Source organism: Ochlerotatus camptorhynchus, unplaced genomic scaffold (assembly GCF_037179485.1).
Source record: "Ochlerotatus camptorhynchus isolate MF236.1 unplaced genomic scaffold, CSIRO-AGI_Acam_v1.1 ptg000391l, whole genome shotgun sequence".
Classification (NCBI taxonomy): domain Eukaryota; kingdom Metazoa; phylum Arthropoda; class Insecta; order Diptera; family Culicidae; genus Ochlerotatus; species Ochlerotatus camptorhynchus.
Window position 1 is genome coordinate 3,599 of NW_027040878.1, and position 18,593 is coordinate 22,191.

Sequence of the window (18,593 nt, forward strand, 5' to 3'; positions counted from 1 at the left end):
TCACACTTTTCTAGAGTCATTCAGCTCTTTCCAACGTGCTTCAAAGTGATAACAAACATTCTGGAATGATCCAGTACTTTCTGGAGTGACTCCAAGCTTTTCTGAGGTGATTTAATACTTTTTGAAGTGATTCCGTATTTCTTGAAGTAATTCAGTACCTTCGATCATGCACATTTTCAAACTGATTTTGAATATTCTTGAAGATATTCAGTATTTTCCGAGATGATTCCGAATATTTCTGAAGTGATTCAGTGCATTTCTAAGTGATTCAATTATTTTCGTAGTGAATTTTCCGCAATGATTCAGTACTATCCAAAGTGATATGGAAATTTTCTGAAGTGTTTCCGATCTTTTCTGAAGTTACATTGTGAAGTGATTCACACATTTCTAAAGTGATTCAGTACTTTCTGAAGTGATTCAAAACTGTACTAAAGTGATAACATACATTCCGAAGTGATTCAGTATTTTCCGAAGTGACTTTAAACTTTTCTTAAAGGATTCAAAACTTTCTGAAGTGATTTAGAATTTTCATAAGTTTTTCAGTGCTCTCTGAAATGATTCAGTACTTTCCGAAGTGATTTCGATCTTTTATAAAGTGACTTAGTCCTTTAAGAAGTTGTTGTTGTTGTTGTTGTTGTTTATTATTGACATTTTACATCCTGCGGATGCATTCATGTCAGTTCAATGGATTTTTGTGTAAACAGTGTGTGGGTGTGTTCAGAGTGATGTGAGGGTGAGTGTTAGTGTTTACGATACAATTCAAAATTCACTTAGCTTTCTTATCGTTTGCTCGTTTCCTGGTTCATCGTCTGCATGCTCATCTCATGGTTTACACTTCTTCTCCATAAATTCCTTCTTTACTTCTTCTATATATATATTCACCATCTTCATTCTTCATGATCTTCCATATATCTTTTCCACATTATTTTTCGATTTCTCCGTTCCTTCCTTGCGCTTCATATTTATCTTCATTCTTCTGCATCTTCATAATCATTCATGTCTTCTGTAGTACTTTCGTTTTCTGCTTCATCTTCATCCTTTTTCACTTTATCTTCTTCGATTTCCATTCAGCATCTTCTTCATGAACTCATTTGCTTCCAACATTCATCGGTAACATTCTTCCACTACATCTTCTTCCATTTCCTGTCCGACATCTTCTTCCATTCAGACTTCATTTTTCTTCTGCATCGCTTGCTTGTTCTTCATCCTCCGCTTCGTTTTCTTCCTATATCCTGCATTTTCCTTTCCATTCTATCTTCGCCCTTCAAAGCTTCCGATAAAGTTTGGTTTCATGCAGAAACTTCAGCAACCGCTTCTCATAATCATCGTCGTTGCGTAACGCCGTAAAAAGGCTTGTGGAATCGATTCCGTATTTCGTCCTGGCCGCTTCAAATTTTCTGCAGTGCAGAATAATGTGACGAACGTCAACAACGGTCCCACAGCATTCACATGCTGGCGGAGCTGTTTTCTTCAGCAAAAATTCATGCGTAACCCTAGTATGACCAATGCGCAGACGAGTGAGTATGCGTTGATCGGCAGAGCTGTACTGATCGATCCACTTCTTCGTTTCCCTTTTGACCTCCTTCAGCTTCACATCTGTCAATTGTGCCCAACGTGCTTCCCATAGCTGACGAAAGACTTGGTTCATGTTCTTGATGGAATCAATTCTTGGTACGGCAACGTTGATTGGTGGACTGTTTCGTGCTTCACTGGCTAGACGGTCTGCTTCTTCGTTACCGCGAATTCCGGCATGACCAGGGATCCAACAAAGGTGGATCGGCCGTCCACGTAGTAAGCGCTCGATTTCCTGGATCCACGGATGCTGCGATCTACCACTCTCTATGGCCGAAAGACAGCTGGCCGAATCAGACAGAATTATAACACATTCGGTTGATGTTCTTGCAGCGATGACGGCCGACTTGATTGCAAAGGCCTCCGCCGAAAAAACGCTACATTGTGACGGAAGACCTATTGCTTGCTGAATGCTGCTACTAAATACACCTGCTCCAACTATGTTCTCGCATTTAGAACCATCCGTATAAATAGCCGTAGCACGGCTAAACCGGTTAGCCAGCAACTCCTGCACGATGGGACGCACTGTATTCGGGGGGTCCCCAGCTTTCACCTTCCGTTTCACATCACAAACAATATGCGGCTTGGGTTCATACCACTCTCGGTTGGCTAGACGTGTTCGTACAGCGATGTTTGGAAGCTCTACATCAATTGTCGCCAGGCGATCGGACGCTCGTTCCACAACTGGAAGATCGATATTCCTGGAATCCTTCTCCATCAAACGAATTGCAGCACGAATTATGGCTTGCATAATCATTAAATCGAATGGCAAAGTGCCTGCTTCAGCCATAATCGCTGGAATCGGACTGGTGACGTACGCCCCTGAGGCGAACCGGACCATCCGGTTGTAGATGGGTGCAAGAGTCTGCACCACCGAATCCTTCGCTCTACTGACGAGCCCGATACCGTAGATAAGTCGCGACGTGACGATTGCTGATCCGATACCCAACAGAGAATCGCGTTGCCCTCGCGGAAGTTTAGCCCCGATCATCTTCAAGATCCGCAGTCTAGAGTCGCACGTGTTTTTGATTACCTTGCAATGGTGTTTGAAGGACAGCGACCGGTCAAGGTTGACGCCAACAACTTTCAGTTGATTCGTCCTCGGTACAGCTGTACGGTCGATGAATATATCGTTGCTGGGTTCTCGACGGGCGTTGGGACTGCCGTAGAAAATTTTTGATTTTGTCGCGGAAATTGTGAAGCCGACGCTTTTCGCCCATTTGTCGACAGCTTTCACTGCAGCCTGTAGATTTCTATACAGAGGACGCTTCTTACTCCTCCGTACCACCAGCAAAATATCGTCCGCATAGAGAAGCACGGCAACAGTATGCGGCACCACTCTGAAAATCGGCTGCATCGCTATAAGGAATAACGTGACAGACAACACTGATCCTTGGGGGACTCCGTTCTCCAATGGCATTTCATCCGATAAATGTTCTTCCACGTTCACCCGGAAAGATCTGTCGGTGAGGAAACTGTTCAGTACGTTGAACATGCGCCCACCCATCTGCCACTTACGCAGAGTACGCAAGATACCGTACCGCCAAGTGGTGTCGTACGCTTTCGACAAATCAAGCGATGCAATCAAACAGTGTTCGTCCCGATTTGGCAATGACCTATCCAACTCCGCCAAGTATGTGTCGACGCCTCTTCCAGCTCTAAAGGCGTGCTGCCTCTTATCCAGTCGTCCATTCGACTCCAACTCAGTCGTCAATCTGCGGTTCACGATACGTTCGAACACCTTCCGCTTTTTTATATGATTCCAAACTTCTGTCGTATACCTAACCGTGAAAGAATGTCTATCTTTTTTCACCGATCAGGGGCCCAAAGCCACTTCAAATTTATAAGTTTTGATTCATTGTTTCCGTATTATGTTTATTAGGGGCGCAAGCCATTTCATTTTTTTTTAATTTCTTCCTGAACGTTTATACGGAGCGCTAGCCGATTTTGAAAAAAAAAAATCCCTACACATGTTCATTCAAATTAAATTTTAATGTTCCCCCCAACTAGTGTACCATTTGGTAGCCATTTAAAAAAAAGTAGAAGGGTCTGTGCCTAGGGGCACGAATGGAAGCTTGACGTAGGACCGCTAGTGAACGGAAAAAATGTGAACATTTAGAGACCAGGTTGAGTCTTGATAGCTAGCTGCTTGCGAGAACTGATGACCTTGACAAATGTCCAAATAATACTCTTCACAAATTTATGGTGGTCCTGTTGTTGTTGTTGTTGTTGTTGTTGTTGTTGTTGTTGTTGTTGTTGTTGTTGTTGTTGTTGTTGTTGTTGTTGTTGTTGTTGTTGTTGTTGTTGTTGTTGTTGTTGTTGTTGTTGTTGTTGTTGTTGTTGTTGTTGTTGTTGTTGTTGTTGTTGTTGTTGTTGTTGTTGTTGTTGTTGTTGTTGTTGTTGTTGTTGTTGTTGTTGTTGTTGTTGTTGTTGTTGTTGTTGTTGTTGTTGTTGTTGTTGTTGTTGTTGTTGTTGTTGTTGTTGTTGTTGTTGTTGTTGTTGTTGTTGTTGTTGTTGTTGTTGTTGTTGTTGTTGTTGTTGTTGTTGTTGTTGTTGTTGTTGTTGTTGTTGTTGTTGTTGTTGTTGTTGTTGTTGTTGTTGTTGTTGTTGTTGTTGTTGTTGTTGTTGTTGTTGTTGTTGTTGTTGTTGTTGTTGTTGTTGTTGTTGTTGTTGTTGTTGTTGTTGTTGTTGTTGTTGTTGTTGTTGTTGTTGTTGTTGTTGTTGTTGTTGTTGTTGTTGTTGTTGTTGTTGTTGTTGTTGTTGTTGTTGTTGTTGTTGTTGTTGTTGTTGTTGTTGTTGTTGTTGTTGTTGTTGTTGTTGTTGTTGTTGTTGTTGTTGTTGTTGTTGTTGTTGTTGTTGTTGTTGTTGTTGTTGTTGTTGTTGTTGTTGTTGTTGTTGTTGTTGTTGTTGTTGTTGTTGTTGTTGTTGTTGTTGTTGTTGTTGTTGTTGTTGTTGTTGTTGTTGTTGTTGTTGTTGTTGTTGTTGTTGTTGTTGTTGTTGTTGTTGTTGTTGTTGTTGTTGTTGTTGTTGTTGTTGTTGTTGTTGTTGTTGTTGTTGTTGTTGTTGTTGTTGTTGTTGTTGTTGTTGTTGTTGTTGTTGTTGTTGTTGTTGTTGTTGTTGTTGTTGTTGTTGTTGTTGTTGTTGTTGTTGTTGTTGTTGTTGTTGTTGTTGTTGTTGTTGTTGTTGTTGTTGTTGTTGTTGTTGTTGTTGTTGTTGTTGTTGTTGTTGTTGTTGTTGTTGTTGTTGTTGTTGTTGTTGTTGTTGTTGTTGTTGTTGTTGTTGTTGTTGTTGTTGTTGTTGTTGTTGTTGTTGTTGTTGTTGTTGTTGTTGTTGTTGTTGTTGTTGTTGTTGTTGTTGTTGTTGTTGTTGTTGTTGTTGTTGTTGTTGTTGTTGTTGTTGTTGTTGTTGTTGTTGTTGTATTTAAGAGATGCCAGTTGTTGGATTGAATTGCTGTATTTTACTTATTTTGTAAACTTTTTTCGGTTTGGAACTAAGTAGTCATCGACTAACTGCGACTACTCACAACCACCCACAGAACTGACTGTATCCCATTACACAACATGCAAAATATGCTAAAAGTTTTCAAAAATACATGAAAATCGATAAAAATTAATAAGCCTTTTTGTGAATCTTTCAATAGTTAAGCCATTGTGCTGGTCATCAAAAATGGTAAGCCCTTTGCTAAACCTTTTCTTAATGTCAAATACATGCAAAACAAGTCATCGGCTCTGCCTTAAGCAGTAGGGCCTAGCTTTGATTCGAACATTTTCAATCATCGACCCTTCTACGTCACTAGACTTATCAATGGAACCTAATGGATCGAAAAAAATAATATATGTTAGGCCGTTTTAGCATGTGGGCCTATGAATGATTCGAAAATTTAGTAGATCTGCCATTTTGAAAATCAAGCTATTTTCAATGATTTTTATGGAAAATGCGGAACATTCTAATACGCCTGGTAGCTATTTGGCGTTGGTATACTGCCACTATTCGCATAACTGTCCCATGTAGATAGGAAAACCTCACGACATGATACTGTTATACGAATAGTGACAGTATACCATAACACACAATGATGCAAATCGGAGAATGTCGAGTCATTTTTTTTATTTTTTATCCTATTTGGCCTGGATCTGGTCAGCTTGCTCCTGTTTTGTTTGTTTGTAAATAATTCTCGAAAATTTTCGTTCAAAATAACCTCCCCATGTCAGCTTCCAATCAACATTGAGAAATGCATCGAATCAAACTTCAGTTTTTCATCAATCAAACGTTAAATTTTATTAAACCAGCGGCAAAATTTAGTTCCACTGGAAGAAGGCTTGGAGTCGGGCAATGGTACCATCGACATCGACACCGAAGGCACGCAGCTGGGCGGACCATCGCAGCATAGCTGGATCCTCAATGATGCGGGTGAAGGCCGGGCGGGCATCCTGAGTCATGCTGTACAGCTCGGCGAATTCGCTTCCGGGGGTGGCGATGAGCTGGTTGGCCAGGGCGAGGGCACCATCGTGGTCGGTGACGGCGCGAATTTCCTCCATCATGGAAGCCCAGGAGCGAGCAGCCTTGCTGGTGCGGACGGCACGTGGGATCGGGGTCCAGCCGAACAGTTCGGCAATGAAGTTCAGGTACTCGGCCATCATGACGTCGCGCTCTTCAGCCCAACGGGAGATTTCCTGCAGCTCCGGTTGTCCGATCAGAACGTTCCAGGCTTCGTTGGCTTCGGCGGACTGCATGAAGGCGTTGATCTCTCCAACTTCGGCATCGTGGGTGATCCACCAGTTGTAGATCTCGCGGACCTCCTCCATCGGGTAGAATGCTAGCAGCTGGTCGACTTCCGACCGCAGGTTGGCGCTGGCAAAGCCAACTCCCAGGATGACCAAGAGTGCGAGCAGTTTCTGTAGGACAGATTAAATTCAATGGATTACAAATCGATCGTACCTTTCGAAACAATCAAGTTGAGGTACCATTTTGGATGATGCTTGGCTGCTTACTACCTCCAGGTGAGAACGTGAGCTGAAAGATACTGTTGGAACGCAAGGACCAGCGTTTATATAGGCGGGAGTCTGAACATTCTTCAAATTTTGGCTGCAGACCAGAGAACACCGAGGGGCCAGATAAGCTATGTACACTATCAGTTACAACGAACAATCATCGCTGATAAGAATAACGCAGACCCCTCGCTCCGAAGTGCATTTTTATTGTCGAACAACCACCTACGTGTATGATTAGATTTGGGATTTGATTGGGTGTCCAACTCTCAAAATTACATTCATGGTAACAGTCTAGGATAATCTTTACATGCATGATGCTGTCGGAGATTTCAACAAGGTCGACAGCTGCTTGACGGGTGATACGATGAGATTGCAACAATAGAAGACTTACGTCAGGCCGCTGCAGTTTTGGAATGTACTTATCTATGAGTTTCGTCAAGGCCGGAGATGGGGTACTTTGCTGGGCAGCAGTTGTACCAGGTAGTGGATCCTTAAAACGTGTGCATGTTTGCCGTGTGGACATTCAGGACAATACCGCCCAAGAGTTTGACAGTCGTGGATATCTGATAGCCTTCGATGGGTAGTGACATATCCGGGGACCTATTCACAATTCACACGGAGTCTAGACCAATACCAGAAGCACTCAATTGGGCCATATGTTCGGAGGTTCACGGCCAATTTCTTAACACGGACTTACAGTCACCAGAACTGGCTTACAAAGGGGTGACTCGGATGAACACAATTGGTACTTTTCCCAAACTCGCGATACGCTTCTCCGCACTGAGCCATTGACTTCCGATTAGTAACGGGCGATGTCGGTACGATTTTTGTGAATCAATCTTTTATGTTCGATCTTTGACTGATTCGATCTTTCAAAAGGTGTTATCGATTTTCCTACATGTATGATGTATGTCAATTGTCTACCACTCATTGTAGCATGGAAACTAAGTCCGACAGCAGTGGGCGCTCCTCACTGTTTGATTTGATCAAGCTTAAAAACCTCTGATTGTCCTCAACATGTCATTGTATCAGGATGGTACAGAACCTGCTTCCAGCTACATGATCATACAATTAGTCAAAAAACGAGCCGTCCGACAGAAGGATACCCCAGTGAGTGTGGAGAAGAGCCTGCCCTTTTTCCACGGGATGTTAACAACAGGGAGTTGATAATTTCATTCTCCCCATCCAAATCGCTTCAATTGGGTGCCCTGATGGTGTCTCCCAATCCCAGTATTGTTTTGTATATATGATCAATAATAAAAATAAAAAAAATAAAACGATCTCACCAACTTTCGTTGTTTCTTCACCCTTCTGTTCAATTTTCGTGCCTATTTGTGAACTCGTGGTCCTTCTCAGCATCACTGCTAGTCGCTACTAGTCTCTCGAAAGTCTCCTATGCTATTTCTGATGTGTTTTACGATATTTCGACGTCCATTATCTTTGTATGATGATCTTGAGCTCCTAGTTGCGTCTTATAAAACCATAACACCAATGCGGACAGTGTCTCCGAGTATTTTATTAACGAGCATCACTACATTGTCGTATTGCATGTGCTCCATTTTGCAGCTCTTCTTCCTCTTTTTCTTTGTTGACTCGCCGGATGCCGGAGTTATCGCTTTTCGTACATATGCATCAATTGCACATAAGCTCAATCAAACCAAATATGTTCTTAAAGCACTAACATGGCTGCTAGTTGACAAAATAGCATTGAAAATACTAAAAAACAATGCACAGTGGTCCAGGCTGGGAATTCAGCAAGACAAAAGTCCAAGGGCTTTTGACCTAACTGTTAAAGGTTTAGTATCTTGCGTGAACATATTTAGCTTATATAGCTGTTTTTAAAATTAGCGTGATCCTCTAGCAAATCCTGAAATGATTCCAAGTGTATTTGATGAAACCTCTTTGAAATTTCTGAGGATTATTCCACGATAATCCTGTGAAGAACTTCTGGGAGTCCCAAACGAAAAATCAAAGGGCAATCTGTGGTCAAGAAATTTGTGGGCAAAACTAATCCGGAGAATAAATATTTGGACATTTTAGGGGAACACTTAGGGGGAGGGAGTATGCTAAATGGAAGATTACAATTAAATCTGAGAACAACACCATGAGATCTTCACAGAAATTCGTAGAATTCAAAAGGAGAATTTGAAAAACTTATTTTGAGGAGAAATCTAAGGACCCAACAAACAATGTTAGCTGCAGATTAGCTTATGCAGCTAATTTTTGCCTGTATACGCTAAGCTGTAGCTTCTTCAGCTCTGGTCACGGCTTCCTTCGGAAGGGAAGGAAAGCCGTTGGTCCCGGCCCATGTGTGTTGAATGGGTGCAATATCCTATGCAGGTGTGGAAGCTGCCTTCCTGCACATTCGATTGCCGTCAATGGATGGCAATCGATGTCCGTCGGTGATTGGCACTAGATTGCGGAACAGAGACCGACGTTAAATAAAGGAAAGAAGAAGTATAAGAAGCATGTCCACTCTAAAATCTTGTTTAAATATTAGAAGTTTATTCGCCGGTCAAATTTTGGTTTTCCTGTTTATAAGAGGATACAAGCATTTCATATATTTGTTACATTTGACTTGAATGCCCTCAATGTGATCTTTAAAAGTTAATTTTTGGTCAAGTATTAATCCAAGATATTTCACTTGGTTTGACCAGGAAATTGGAACTCCGTTCATAGTGACTATGTGACTTCTACTTGGTTTAAAAAAGGAAGCTCTAGGCTAACGTGGAAATATTATAAGTTGAGATTTGGAAGCCTTGGGAAAAATCTTCCATGTAAATAAGATGAGCAAATATCTATACTTTTCTGCAGTCTGCTGCAAATAACATGAAGACTTCTTCCTTCAGCGGAAATGCCTGTGTCATCAGCCAACTAAGATTTGTGGTAACCCTGATGCATATCAGGTAAGTCGGAAGTGAAAATGTTATACAATACAGGCCCAGGAATGCTACCCTTAGGAACTCCTGCTCTAACAGGTAGTCGATCAGATTTGGAATTTTGATAATTTACCTGCAGAGTTCCGTCAGGTAAATTATTTTAAACTAATTTCATAATGCAAAGTGGAAAATTAAAAAAAAAACAATTTGGCAATCAAACCATCATGCCAAACACTGTCGAATGCTTTTTCTATGTCTAGAAAAGCAACTCCAGTTGAGTGGCCTTCAGATTTGTTTGAACGAATTAAATTGGTAACTCTTAAGAGTTGATGAGTAGTTGAATGCCCATGGCGAAATCCAAACTGCTCATCTGCAAAAATTGAGTTCGTATTGATGTGAAGCATCATTCTATTCAAAATTATTTTTTCAAAAAGTTTACTAATTGAAGAAAGCAAACTTATTGGACGGTAGCTAGAAGCTTCAGCTGGATTTTTATCCGGCTTCAAAATTGGAACAACTTTTGCATTTTTCCATTTATCAGGAAAGTATTCCAAATGGAAAGATCTGTTAAATAATTTTACCAAGAAAGACAAGGTACTCTCTGCGAGTTTTTTGGTGAGGATATAGAAAATTCCATCATTACCTGGAGCTTTCATATTTTGAAACTTTTTAACTTTCGTCCAAATCAGTCCCCCAGGAATCATCAAACATATTTTCCCGAGAGAAAATATTCAGAAAATCCCGAGCAACCTGATTCTTAATAGGACTAGTAAGACCCAAACTGAAATTATGGGAACTCTCGAATTCCTTAGCAAGTTTCTGAGCTTTTTCCAAATTTGTGATCAAAATTTTACCACCTTCTTTAAGCGCTGGAATAGGCTTTTGAGGTTTTTTCAAAATTTTTGTGAGTTTCCAAAAGGGTTTGGAACTCGGGTCTAATTTAGAAATATTATTTTCAAAAGTTTTGTTCCTCAGGGCAGAGAATTGCTTTTTAATTTGTTTTTGCAAATCCCGCCAGATAACCTTCATGGCAGGATCGCGTGTTCTTTGATATTGTCTCCTACGGACATTTTTAAGACAGATCAAGAGCTGAAGATCGTCGTCTATTATAATTGAATCGAATTTATCCTCGCATTTTGGTACTGAGGCAGCTCTTGCTTCAACTATAGAAGTAGTCAGAGATTCAAGAGCATAATTAATTTCATCTTTGGTTTGCAAAGGAATGTTTGGATCGACGTTATATTCCATAAAGGGTGATACGGTGAAAATTTGGTCAATATCAACTTGACGTATTTCTTTCAATTTTGCATTTAAAAAACCTGAACACCCCTCATTTTGAAGGTGTGTGTGTAGAATGTTGCTCCTATTTTGATTTTGGAATTCACTCTTCAGTTGTCAAAATGCCGTCCAAGCAAGAAGAGCAGCGTATCAAAATTTTGCTCGCGCATCGCGAAAATCCGAGCTACTCGCACGCAAAGTTGGCAAAATCGCTAAAAGTTGCCAAATCAACCGTTACAAATGTAATTAAAGTGTTTGGGGAACGTTTGTCGACAGCCAGAAAGTCTGGATCGGGGGGAAATCGAAAACCGGAAGCCGCTGAGACGACAAAGAGAGTTGCCGGTAGTTTCAAGCGAAACCCTAACCTCTCTCTCCGAGATGCCGCAAATAAGCTGGGTGTATCGTCTACAACCGTGCATCGAGCTAAAAAACGAGCCGGACTATCGACTTACAAGAAGGTAGTGACTCCAAATCGCGATGATAAACAAAATACGACGGCCAAAGCGCGATCCCGGAGGCTGTACACGACGATGCTGACGAAGTTTGACTGCGTGGTAATGGACGACGAAACCTATCTCAAAGCCGACTACAAGCAGCTTCCGGGACAGGAGTTTTATACGGCAAAAGGAAGGGGAAAGGTAGCAGATGTTTTCAAGCACATGAAGCTGTCAAAGTTCGCAAAGAAATATCTGGTTTGGCAAGCCATCTGTACCTGTGGCTTGAAAAGCAGCATTTTCATAGCTTCCGGGACTGTCAACCAAGAAATTTACGTGAAAGAGTGTTTGAATAAACGTCTGCTGCCTTTCCTGAAGAAACACGGTTGTTCCGTACTGTTTTGGCCGGATTTGGCATCTTGCCATTACGGTAAAAAGGCCATGGAGTGGTACGCCGCCAACAACGTGCAGGTGGTTCCCAAGGACAAGAACCCTCCCAACACGCCAAAGCTCCGCCCAATTGAGAAATACTGGGCTATTGTCAAGCGGAACCTAAAGAAGACCAAAAAAACTGCTAAGGGCGAGCAGCAGTTCAAGGCAAACTGGCTTTCTGCGGCGAAGAAGGTGGACAAGGTGGCTGTACAAATCTGATGGCAGGGGTCAAGCGTAAGGCCCGGCAATTCGGATTTGGAAAAGCGGAAGCCTAACTGAATATTTTTCCTGAATTTTATACTAATTGAACTTGAAAAAGAAATTTAATTTGATTTTTAAATAAACGATTTCACCGATTTACACGCGTTTTCCCATGACCAAATTTTGACCGTATCACCCTTTAAATGTTCGATACTGCTCCCAATCAGCTCTATGGTAATTGAAAGTAGAGCTGTTGGGATTAGAAATTATTTCTTGTGATATTTCAAAAGTTACTGGAAGGTGATCAGAACCGAAGTCAGCATGGGTAACCAATTGGCTACAAAGTTGACATGAATCAGTTTAGACTAAATCAACAGTTGAGGGATTTTTTGCTGAAGAAAAGCATGTTGGGCTGTTTGGATATTGAATAGTGTAATAACCTGCAGAACAATCATCAAACCGAATATTACCATTGAAATTGCTTTGAGAATTATTCCATGAGCGGTCCATTACTGAATTTTAAAGTCATGACAATATTATTTGCAAATTTTACCCCAGTTTGAATAGCATCAAACATGGAGTTAGATTTAAGCATATCACAAATCATGTCAATTAATGATTTCTGTAAAAATTCCATTTTAGGGGCAGTAATGCTTCCTAAGTCAAAATTGTCAAAATTTCCGTTAGAATTACGTTGGTTAGTATTTTGATTTCTACCCGGTGCAATAGCAACATAGGTAGCTCCATTAACTCGTTGAACATTGTTATCAGCGAGGGGAGTAGGTACAGATGAAACATTTGAAGCAGGGGTGATATTTGTACCTACGGGTACGATTGTAGAATTTGTTCCTCGCTGACCGTTGTTAACAGCAGAGGAATTTGTACCTGTTCGGAAACGTGGAGCGTTTTCTACCTGTCGCTTAGAACGAGATTGTAGGATCGCTTTGCGACTCTTACATTCCTAAACATTGGATTTGTGGCTTTCACCACAATTTGAACATTTAAATTTCTTAGGATCTTCCTTCACAAGACAGTCGTCCTTTGCGTGAGATGAATCAACACAATTCATGCATTTAGTTTTTTTTTATCCATTTCGTTTATTTGGAAGACTCAATCGCGTTAGCTTTACGGAGCCAATAATTCATTGTTCACTGTTTGTAACAAAATTCACTTAATTCCATGTCTAGTAGGAGTTGGGCCGATTACTCGCGGCTTACTCGAGGTTAGGGGGGTACATTATTGAAGGATAGGATCAGGGGAGGAGCTTGGGGTAGGGTTTCGTTGTCTCATCAGAGCGTTGTCGCCAGTATGAATGGTAGTGCTGTTCTAGCTTCGTCCGGAGTTCGACCGGCTATGGTGACCAGTGGGCGACGATGAGAATCATCGAGACGGGGGGACAAGACAAACAAAAACTAATAAAGAGAGACAAAAGACAAAGGAATTAAATTCTTATACTAGACATTTGAAGAAACACATAACTGGACTGCATATAGCAGAGATCACGGGTTGCCAACACGTCTCCGATAGGAACATAGGGTTGTCTTCCTTGGGCCTCGAGGGTATTCAAAAGTCGCTCTCTGGCGGCGTCATTATCCGTACATTGCCAAACTGCGTGTTCGATGTCATCGTAACCGTTTCCACACTGACAGATGTTGCTGTCCACGAGGTTTACTCTATTGAGATGAGCATCTAGCGAGTAGTGGTTGGACATAAGTCTACTCATCACCCGAATGAAGTCACGACTTAAGCCCAAGCCTTTAAACCACGCTCTCGAAGAAACATTAGGAATAATTGAATGTAACCACCGTCCAAGATTTCCAGTGTCCCAATCGGTTTGCCAACTCGAAAAGGTACTCTGACGCACTAAATGGTAAAATTCATCGTGTGAAATTTGCCTGTCATACAATTCGACTTCCTGCGCGCCCACCTTTGCGAGAGAATCCGCCTTCTCATTGTCTGGGATTGAGCAATGTGAGGGGACCCATACAAAGGTAATCATATATGATCTTTCGACCAGCACACACATCTGCTCCCTTACCTTTGAAAGGAAATAAGATGAGTGCCTACCTTGTTTCATCGACCGAATAGCCTCAATCGAACTGTGACTATCCGAGAAGATGAAGTAATGGTCTGTGGGCATATTGGAAATCATCCCCAATGCGAAGTTGATTGCTGCCAGCTCAGCAACATAAACGGAACAAGGTTCCTGAAGTTTGCGGAAGGCGCTAGAGTTTTCATTGAAGACACCGAAGCCAGTGGATCCACTGAGACGAGACCCGTCTGTAAAATATCTGTTCACGCAATTGACTTGTTGGTACTTTTCAGTAAAAATACGTGGGATAATAATAGGTCGAAGTTGATCGGGAATCCCATGAGTTGCTTGTTTCATGGTCAGATCATATTCAATTGAGGAACTGTGATTGGTGAAGTGAACACGGTCTGGAGTATAACAAGGAAGACACATATCCGACGATATGTAGTGGTGGTAGATTCTCATAAATCGAGATTGTGTGATCAGCCCAAGAATTTCTTCAAAATTTGCAATTATAAGTGTGTTCGTCACTCCGTGCATTTAGTTGGCATGTAGCAATTTTTAGTTCCATGACCCCTGGCACTTTTTGCACTGGGTGATGTTTTGGAAATTTCCTCCAGTCTTCCTGAAGTGTTCCCACTGCACTCGGACATGGAGCATAAGGCTAGCTTTTTCCAAGGCCTTAAGGTTGTTTATTTCACTAGACTTGAAGTGAACTAAATAAAAATCATTAGAAGTCCTGTTGCGCGAATCGCCAGGACGGGATTTCATTTTCATTTTGATTACTTGGAGTAATTGGATTACTAAGTAATTTTGCCAGTTCATTTTTGATCTGATCTAGGGATTCACCACTGGGCAGTCCTTTCATGACGCCCTTGAACACACGTTCAGTTTTGGTGTCGTAAGTAAAAAAATTGTGCTGCTTCTCAGTAAGATACTTGAGAAGACATTTAAATCCGTCCAAGGTTTCAGCCAATACACGGCATTCACCCCGACGTCCAATTTGTAGTGAAAACTTAACTTTCACGAAATTCAAAAGTTCCATCCCAAGTAACAATCTAAATGCTTTGAAGATTTATTCTTATTTTATCATTGTTTTATCATAGCATCCCTTCCAGCCTGTGGTTGTATTATGGTTTTGTGTGCTTGTCATAAAATCAGGCCGTCAAGTCGTCTATAAAACTGTTTTATGACTACTAAATTAAAACTCAGACTTCATAGTTTTAACGGTAGCTGTAAGGTGGTTCTGCATCACTACTTATAACTGAAGAATAAAACCAAAACAAAACATACAATTATGTTTTATGGTACACTTTTTATGACCGATATAAAACTTGAAGCAGTCTTAGACCTTCATTAAAGCTTCATTACAACTATCATCTTTATCAGAGGCCTAAGATTCACAGATAAGAAATATACTGCTACAACAAAAAATACTCTGAAATTTTTTGTCATTATAAAAAACAAATCTATTCAGATATATGAAATGAAAACCCCTTCAGTGCTTCTGAACACGATGAAGATGAGACGATCGACAATATGAAACTCCTCGAGGAACTACAGTTATACGATCCCTAAATACATAAGGCACAGTGCGGTGAAGGAGCTCTTAAAAATATTGAACAAGCGGCTTTCCGATACACTTCCGAAATCAACGAACCACGAACCCTTCTTAAAGCAACGCCGACAGTTTCACTAAATCCGTTTGGAGATGGCCAGTATTGACATCACGGCTTTAAAACTTGTATTGAAAAAGCTTTTAGTGGATCCAATAAGCATTTCTTACATCTTGATTACAAGCGAAAATAGGAGGATCGCTTGGAATGTTGACTTTTTGACAGGTGGTCATGGTTTTTGTTTTGTTTTGATTCGCTGTACCGAATAAAACCAGCAAGCTAGTTAAATAGCTTAAATATAACTTAACGCTCTCAATTTGGACTACGAAATGCTAAGATACAACCATTAGGTTTATGTTATGCTATAGAATTCCAATCTAGGAGAATATGTTATATTGAGGTATTTTTAAGGAGTAGCAAGTTATAACGAAAAAAAATGTCGCCGTATGAATAAATTTCACACAGTATGAATAATTACGCTTTAATTGATAGGCAATAAAACACTTTCATACATCTATGTATAATTAAATAATATGTGACTGGTTATTGCTCAACAGTAGTAACAGTTTTGTACTAAATAGATAATCTTTGAATGACTCTTTAATGCATGGTGCTAATGCAGACAAATTAAAAATATCCCTTTATTTTAGTATTCATATGGCGCACCAAATTTATGCTCCTATTTGGTATAATAATCACCATAAATATTGCACGGCATGCTGTGAAGCATATACAGATTGGATTAAAATTATAATAAAGTCGGCTTATTTTCAATGTACAATAATATCAGCCATTATTACCAACTGACAAGGATCATGATTTCACATCAAACATCGAAAGTATAAAACCACAATAAAATATTTCTCAATATTAACTATCATCCAAAAACCCCAACTTAAAACCTTCAAAGTTGTCAAAATGTTTTGCGTATCATGTTTTATCAACTTCTTCAGGAGCGATTTATGCGGTTGTAATATAGTTTTATGGTAGTCATTAGAAGGCTGTTAAAACTTTCTGACCTGGAGAAGGTTTTATGTTTTCAATCACGTCTAGAGTGTGATAAAACTGACATAAATCCTATGCTCCTAAAGTAGTTCGCATATCAAGTTTTAATGACTGCATTAAAACTGGGCCAATTGGCCATGACATGGCTGTATTGCGGTTCTCAGGAGATTGTTAAAGCAATGTGGTCGTCAGTGAAGGTTTTATAATTTGGTTATATCAACTGCCATAAAACTTAAATAAAACAAAAATTGTTGCTTGGGATGCTAAGAGCATGGAAATCGGAAGTGGTTATCACATAGGAGGAATCTTTTCCTTTTTGGCAATAAGCCGGGAAAGTTTACTAAATTTTTTCCTGGATGATGGATTATTCTCATCATCCGTGAGCAAATCAAATTGATAGCTCAAATTAATTTCATCAGAAAGGGGATCAAGAGATTGCCATTTTTTTTACGCTTAGGCGCTATGGCGACAGTATTTTTTTTTTATCCAAATCGACTTCCAAGCAAATTACTATAAAAATCTGATGGATCGAAGAGGAAGTTTCCTAATCGATATCCAAGAAGGATTACCTCGGGTAGGGTCCAAACAAGGATCCAAGGGAATAAGAGTTGAACAAGGTAGGTATATTGAGCACTGAAAAGTGCTGTTTAAATTTGTTGTAGCTTTAGGTAGTAGTAACACTTCCTTCAGCAAAAAGCAAATAGATCCGCACGGCAAGAGAGCACGATGCCGGCTCTGAGCTGTGTATTATTGATTATCCCTTCCTGAAGCCGACCTGGCTTCCGTAGTAGGTTTCTAGTTTCAAAGACATAAATCAAAAGACTGTTAGGTTGGTAAGCATTTAATATTGGACGTTATCAACACCAGGTGCCGAGTCTTTCAATCGGTCCAGTTCGAGCATTGTGAAGTCCTTGTGGTATGCCTCGTCTGGCGGCTTCGGTATAATCAATAGATGTATTTCAATTTCTTATTTGAATTGGAGAAACTGATCACTGTACGTTGTGCTACTGAAAACGGAGCAAAATGCTTTGGGTATCATTTCTGCTAGAGTAAGTCCACCAGTATTGGCCATAGTTTTCTATATTGGCAATACCTTAAAAAGACGATTGAAACACAATCTTCGTGCGGCTTGTGGGCGATATGTATCCCAAGTAACATTTAAATAATCAGTAATAATCATTGTATGTAGTCTACACTGGCTTGACGAAAACGGTTGTATGACGAACGTATTGAAAACTATTTGAAACCCGTTTTTAAGCTACAATAAAAGCTATTTCGCAACAATAAAAAACCTTTTTCAAGCCATTTTCTTAGCCGCTTGCTGAATCCACAAAAAAAAATCATCAATCAAGATAGAAAAGGATTCATAAATACCATCCGAACTTAACAAAATAATTGAAATATAAACTGATCATATAAAAATCCTATTCCATTTCCAAAATTATAAAAAAAATATCATAAAGTGGCAAAGTTGTTGGTGCCATTTTAAATTTTATGTGAAACGTACTTGATAACATATAACAAAATAAATTCACCCTCGGAAAACGTCGATCTTACTTAATATTTTTAATTGGAAAAAAAATATTTTTCAGATTGATCATTAAGCTCAGCCGAGATATTTTTTTATGATTATCGTATTTCAAATATCTGATCATTGCTAAATTGACCAAAATAAAGTTATATCCAAAGAAATACACATTGAAAACGAAGATTGTTAAAATCAAACAAAATAATTGTAATATGGCGGTGGCTTAAAAGTTGGTTTTCATGGGCCATTTGTAAAAAAATTGTTTTACTGTAATGAAATCCCTAAAAAATTCATAATGTTTTAAAATGGCTTTTATGAAGAAAATATATTTATCTTAAGCCATTTTGCTTGATCCTAACCCGTTCAGATTTATGGCAGCATTTTATGGAGGCAAAGTTGCCTGCAAAAAGTTAAACGTCAAAGTTTGTTTATCTTTCGATAGTTGCGTTGTGCGATCATGGCAACGACGTTTTACTCCAGCGTTCTTCCTGGCGATTTTCTCCCGCTGGATTGAAAGCAGTTACTCCGGAAGTGTGTGGTACTGTTTTGCAACATTTCGCATATATAATGGAACAGCTGGAAGCTCAATCGTTCCTGTTAAAGATCACCCTGTTGTTAAGTTACA

General features: G+C 40.0%; 2 protein-coding genes across 2 annotated transcripts; both read right to left on the minus strand.

The window, feature by feature from the left end:
• Window positions 1-1,264: 1,264 nt before the first annotated feature.
• LOC135710525 (uncharacterized) lies at window positions 1,265-2,929 on the minus strand. Its single transcript, XM_065233124.1, has one exon. It carries the CDS (start codon window positions 2,927-2,929, stop codon window positions 1,265-1,267), a length of 1,665 nt encoding a protein of 554 aa, XP_065089196.1.
• A 2,895-nt stretch (window positions 2,930-5,824) lies between these two features.
• On the minus strand, window positions 5,825-6,487 carry LOC135710511 (uncharacterized). Its single transcript, XM_065233113.1, has one exon. It carries the CDS (start codon window positions 6,375-6,377, stop codon window positions 5,871-5,873), a length of 507 nt encoding a protein of 168 aa, XP_065089185.1. The 5' UTR covers window positions 6,378-6,487; the 3' UTR covers window positions 5,825-5,870.
• Window positions 6,488-18,593: the final 12,106 nt, after the last annotated feature.

Bases quoted from the DNA above. Each gene is read 5' to 3' on its own strand.
- LOC135710525 (XM_065233124.1), bottom strand. From the start codon at position 2,929: ATGCAGCCGATTTTCAGAGTGGTGCCGCATACTGTTGCCGTGCTTCTC.
- LOC135710511 (XM_065233113.1), bottom strand. From the start codon at position 6,377: ATGGAGGAGGTCCGCGAGATCTACAACTGGTGGATCACCCACGATGCC.